Source organism: Lepeophtheirus salmonis, chromosome 9 (assembly GCF_016086655.4).
Source record: "Lepeophtheirus salmonis chromosome 9, UVic_Lsal_1.4, whole genome shotgun sequence".
Taxonomy (NCBI): Eukaryota; Metazoa; Arthropoda; class Copepoda; order Siphonostomatoida; family Caligidae; genus Lepeophtheirus; species Lepeophtheirus salmonis.
Window position 1 is genome coordinate 4,406,808 of NC_052139.2, and position 5,992 is coordinate 4,412,799.

Sequence of the window (5,992 nt, forward strand, 5' to 3'; positions counted from 1 at the left end):
TAAATTAATCACCTTTTGTGTATAGTGGCTACATAGTCACTAATTATTCATAGTAATACTGAGTCCACAATGAAGTTAAATCATCTCCTTCAAGATGTACCTAATATAAAGTAACTGCAGCCCTCTTATCAATTCAAAAGGAATGACTCCAATAAAAAAATAAGATAACGCATTGTTGTTTTGAAAAGGATGAGGTCAAATTGATTCTATATAATATCTCATTATTTATTTACATAGTGAATCTCTATGGGTTGAATCTAAGGCGGTGTGATTTGTGATGGTCCATGCCATGATGAGTTGACTCCTGAGGGGAGTTTGTTTCGAGAAAACAAGTTAATAAACAATACATTCGATGTATGTAACTAGTTAGTATATAATATGTTGTATTAAGAAGCTAAGAAGGAGAGTGTGGTATAAATTGGGCGTGCGCCATGAAAAACATCGGAGGAATGACGACGACGACGACGATGAACGACGAATGATGCGGACAACGAAAAAAAAGAAGGAAAAAGGGGTCCAAAGTTCCCATGCTGCTTTTTTTTCTTTTGAAAAATTTATTGTAAAAAAAGTTTTTGAGAGGAGTGAAGGTGCTCCTTTAGTGGTGTTGTAGTAGTGTAGTTGTAGTAGGGCTCTCTTTCTCTCTAGCTCTCCCTCTCCTTCAACATTCAGTTTGTTATGTGAATCTGAAGTTGACGGGCTTCCCTGTGTTTTTAATATTTACACTTCTTAACAGAATTCCAATAACATTTATTTGTGTGCAATCCCCAGAAAAATTAAAAGATAATTTTGAATTAAAAGTGAATCCTTCGTGTTCCAAAATGAGAGAATAGATTTGATGACTATCAAATCCAATTCTATGAGAGGAGACATCTATGTTCTGTCTGCGGGATTTACCCTGATACTACTATTCGTTCTGATTACCTCTTTGCCTTAACAACAGACGTCTTGTATCACTCCTTTCATAGCAATTCCAAATGATCGATAATTCGATGTCCTCCTTTACATGGAATGAAAGGATATGAGTAAGTAAATTTCTGTCCATCTCTCTCTTCTTGCTCCGTGTGTCTGGAGCCCCTTCATTACATCTTTGATGTCCTCATTGTTGCAGGTGGTTAAACCTCGTGTTCGTGATCCTCTTTTGTATTATTCCGGTTTCCTTGGAGGCGGCGAAGCATAACCTCCGATTGTCATCATTGCCGGGAATGACATCTTGTACACAGGAGCCGTCTACGATTTGGCTTCGAAATGCTTGTCATGGGGGATTCGTGACACTTACAAAGGGTCGCAAAAAGACCAAAGTCATTGCACAACATCGGGGCATTCATCAAAAAAGTCCGAAAGGTAAGAAAAGATCCCTTCTTTCATGTTGATGCATCGTCATATCATGGCTAGGGTACAATTCTATACTGGATTGTTAATTGTAACTATTCTTTTTTTTTAGTGGAGTTGATAAAAGAATCATGTCATGACCAAAGTGCCGGATTCCTTGGCTCTGTCACAACACGGCTCTACTCTCCTCATGCGGATAAATATATTTGTTTTAATCAACGAGGAAAAGTGATCGCAAAGGTGAGCTAGGGAGATATACATACTTATATTCAAGTTTCTGTTCTGCATTTTCTTCGGTTACTTTGAGGAAGAATTTAATTGACTGGGTAGATATGAATGAGTAAAAGAAGAAATGTGTACTTAGTTCTATAACATCTGATTCACTCAATATGTTAAATACTTTTGCAGATAATATGTATGTGTTTAGTAGTGTTGTGAGGTCTTTTAGGTTCCTTATGTACACACATTTTTTGTTTCTCCTTCTCCTCAAAGAAATGGTCATTTTTTATGTCTTAAAAGTTTTTATTTTTAAACATTTTATTGCACTCTGTTTGGAAAATGTTGTTAGGGGTAGTTTGTTCCTATAATTATAGGAGTGTTGCTCCTTACAAAACCACCCTTACAAAATCTATTACGTTGGATGATGATTATCCCGCAAAGAATCTTATTCATCGAGTCCCATATGACGCTCGTGTTTTTTGCCTTTTTGAGAATTTCTTAAAATCATGTATGAAATATATGATTATTTTTTTTTTTTGATTAATTAAAAGATATGGGGGGACAGGATTTTTTAATGTCTTTTTTCCACCTCCAAACAATATAGACCCATCACACGCACATCATACTTGTCTTGATTATTGAATAAAATAGTGTGGGGCATGAAATACTTGTAACAGCTGCTGGGAAGTCATTTCTTCCCCAATAATTTTATGAGATTATTTGTCTTCTTCCTCAAAGATAATAATATGACGGTCAAACTGTGGTTCTTGTTGTTTTTACAACAAGAACCCCACTTCAAGTACCTTATGTAATAACACAAAAAGTATAAAAAATAAATATTTGTTTTTGAGTTACTCACTTGTCACTACATCTTTTTTTTTTTTTTTGCTTGTTTTCAGTCCCGTAAAAGTATTGAACGTATGGGGCCATTGTGTATGTTTTTGGAACGTGCTACAAGCGTTGGATCTCGAAATTTAGTTCAGTTTCAATCATCCTACAATCCTGAGTGGTATTTAGGATTCGATGGGAAACGTGTAGTTCATCGAAAGAGAAGAACCCGGAACTCAGCTCACACCTTGCCTCGCAAAATGAAAAGGACTCGAACTCATCGTAAACGAAGGCACAGGTGTGACTTTTCCTTTAGCACAGGGAGTTTTCGTAGCCTAGAAAATGAGTTTTCAGGTCTCATTGAGCACATTCGGAAGCAAAAGTTGCTGCAAATCCACAGTAGTAATAATGATAAAGACTTTGAATCGCCGATGATCCCTAAGAGTACAACCGGAGGAGGAGGAAATAACATATTCGTTTCAAGAGTCTCTAAGACTCCGGCATACTACTACATCGAAAGCAACGATGAAAGATATAAGCCTGAAGAAGTAAAAAGAAGGCATCTTCTAGATGAGGATGAGGAAGATCTCCTTGAGTCCAAAATCTCTTTCCTAAACTTTAAAAGTAATTTGAAAATGTACCAACTTCAGAAAAAGACCAAGTCATCCCTAGCATCCTCTTCCTCCTCACTTTCCACGCTATCATCCTCAGCAGCGGCGGCCGCATCAGGAGCCTTATCGTCAAGGAACAACAAAAAACGAAAGAAAAAGAAGCTGAAACAGAGGCGACAGAAAGACAAAAATAGTAATTTAGTAGTGCAGAGTCCTTCCGCGCCCTCAAATCCTTCTCTAACTACTTAGAATTCTTTATTATGTTATTAATAATACCTTATACTACGCCGTGGTTATTATTTCTCAATCCCCCACCCTATCCCACCCCTCTACAAAGAGAATTTGATTCACACTTATTATTATGTCCCATATTATGTATTTTTTAGTCAAATCATCATTCATGTACTTTCCTCCATCTATCCCTCTCTCTCTTCTCCCTTAAAAGAATAAAAAAATATTTATATATTATAAAAACGCTGAATGCTAAACACAACAACACAAAATCTTTTTTAAAAAAAAATGGGAAATCACTCACAAATTAAAAGAAAAAAACCAACGAGGCTATTCAAATTTAGAAAATACCACCCCCTCCCCAATACTCTTATTATAACACACTTCTCACTTCCTACCGCACCACAAAACTCTTTTACTTAAAAAAATAATAATAATATCATTGTTACCTTTATATTAGAGATATTTATATTAACACACTTATTAGTTTTTTGGTTTTTTTTTTTTTTGGCAGCAGCAAACTGGCGCATTTTTATTAATATTATTTTTAAAAATGGAAATATTACTTTTCTCTCTTAAGTTTCTTCTTTAAAAAATCCGTGTTTATTATATCTTAATCGTACATGCAGCCAGACCCCCATCTTATATTGTTTAAAGAAGGGTTGTTATTTCTGTTCATTTCTATCCACCCACCCACCCCACCCATTGCAAAAACCACATCTCTCTTTACAAATTATCTTTTTGTATTATTTTTTTGCGAAAAAATATGCAAGGCTCTCCTCCCGGTTTTTATTCTTTTTTTTTTACTTACTTATTTATTGATTTTTTTTTATATATAAAAAAGTAGTTGTCTCTTTCAAATTAACTTTTTTTAAAGATTTTTGATTTGATTTGATTTGATTTCCTATAATGATATTAATATTATGCTCGTTTCCAGGGAATTTATCAACTCAACTCTCTCTCTCTCCCAACACACAAAAACACACACATATATATATATATTATTATATTATATTATAATTTGTTCAAAATAAGTTTTTGTCTATTCATCTATTATTATATCCCTTTTGTGTTCTCTCTGTTCGTTCAATCTCTTGTTCTTTTTTTTTTCTCCACGTCTCTTACTTAAATTTTCCCTATGTTATTTATATTAAACAAGCTAAAATAAGCAAAAACAGTGTTGTAATAAAAAAAATGAATCTCAATTGATAATCATGTTTATACATTCATTAAACGGTTTGTATCATTATATTTCAACCACTCACTTATTAATATCATGGCGTTCCTAATTATACCTCAAGTGTTTTTTACTCCGTTTTCTAGGGGTGAAAAACAGGGTTATGCGTTTGTGGAGTCAAATCCAGATATAATAAAAATACGCTTACTGTCAACGTTCTCTTAGATACTATTTTTTTTGTACATAAAATAAAAGAAACACAAAGTAAAAAATCCGCATGTAGACAACATTTTCTTCCAATTTTTGCTATCAACTTATTATGAATTCATAAGAATGAAGATTACCCATGAGGATTTTGCCTTTGTAAATCTACAAATCCTAAGCTTGGGCCCATATTTTTAATCTGTATGTTTATTTTTAAGTTCATTTCACATTGCTATTCAATCAATACGGGTTCATATCATGAGTACCCCCTGACAAAACATTTCCCTGAAAGATGTGCCAAAAAACTTTGATGATCTGTCAAAAACAGCATATAAACAAACATAGAAAGTTTCAAATTTTTTTATTTACATAAGTTTCCAAAGATTGTGGTTTTTTATATAGTTTGGATATAAGAAAAATCAACAGTGCTCATCAAAGCCCAAGACTTATAAATCCACTATTTGACTCGGAGTAGAACTAAGGATCTACATCGGTTTACTCTTTCTATTTTTTTGTTCATTATTTAATCAGTAGTCGTAATATTAACTTCTCTCTGACGTATGCATTATTCCTTATCTTTGGTGTAATATTCATTTGAATGCATAACAAAATAAATATATATGAATTTAAATATAATTACAATATTTTCCCTGGAACATTGCCATTCAAATGTAGAGGGATCTCCCCCCAAAAAAAAATCATGTAACATGCAGCTGATATTAACGTAGGTCTCAATTCAGGTGTACCATATGTCTTGCTCTCGTATTCTCCTTGCACTCTTTTTTTTCCCATTACAAACTACCAACTCTAGTAGGGGTATAATTTGTATTTATTTCCTCTCTGTTAAAGCTGCTTGCAGCTAATCTAGCAAAACAACATGACACTAAGCTGCTCACCTCCTTAATCATTCATCAAATTTTTTGGTTTGATTAATTTTTACATACCGGAGGTCATATTTTTATACAACTCTAGTCATTATAGGTACATATATTACTTATTACTCTGCAGTAGAAATATGTTTTGAAAATAGGTAAAGGGACGTATGTTATGAAACATTAAAAGAAAAAAAACTGTGGAAATTCTTGAATGAAAGAAATGGCAAGTCCCTCTAGAAGGGTAGAACAACACTGGAGTAGATCACGGGTGCAAAAAGAATCAATGCTTTTTTAATGTGTCTTGAGCGTTCAAACTTGAGATAGATACAAGTAAAAATAATTTCAATATTTTGAATTTATATTTGAACAAAAATACAATAGACCCCATTTAAGTCGGATCTCAAGAGACCTACATAATGTATCCAATATAAAATAAATCTACCTTGTCGAATTTGTTGTATACTCTATTATAACTATTTTAAATAACTTCATAACTCATTTCATTAATGTCAATTTTA

General features: G+C 33.4%; 1 protein-coding gene across 1 annotated transcript; it reads left to right on the forward strand.

Moving 5' to 3' along the window:
• The first annotated feature begins 501 nt into the window (after positions 1-501).
• Positions 502-4,423, forward strand: LOC121124331 (uncharacterized). The gene is made up of 4 exons (XM_040719483.2): positions 502-1,022; positions 1,109-1,341; positions 1,442-1,569; positions 2,448-4,423. The coding sequence occupies exons 1-4, from the start codon at positions 1,009-1,011 to the stop codon at positions 3,234-3,236; spliced, it is 1,164 nt and encodes a 387-aa protein (XP_040575417.1). The 5' UTR covers positions 502-1,008; the 3' UTR covers positions 3,237-4,423.
• The last annotated feature ends 1,569 nt before the right edge of the window (positions 4,424-5,992 follow it).

What these genes read in the sequence shown, in the direction of transcription:
- LOC121124331 (XM_040719483.2), top strand. An exon ending in TCATCAAAAAAGTCCGAAAG is followed by an intron (nt 1,342 to 1,441) that starts GTAAGAAAAGAT and finishes CTTTTTTTTTAG; the next exon opens with TGGAGTTGATAAAAGAATCA. An exon ending in GAGGAAAAGTGATCGCAAAG is followed by an intron (nt 1,570 to 2,447) that starts GTGAGCTAGGGA and finishes GCTTGTTTTCAG; the next exon opens with TCCCGTAAAAGTATTGAACG.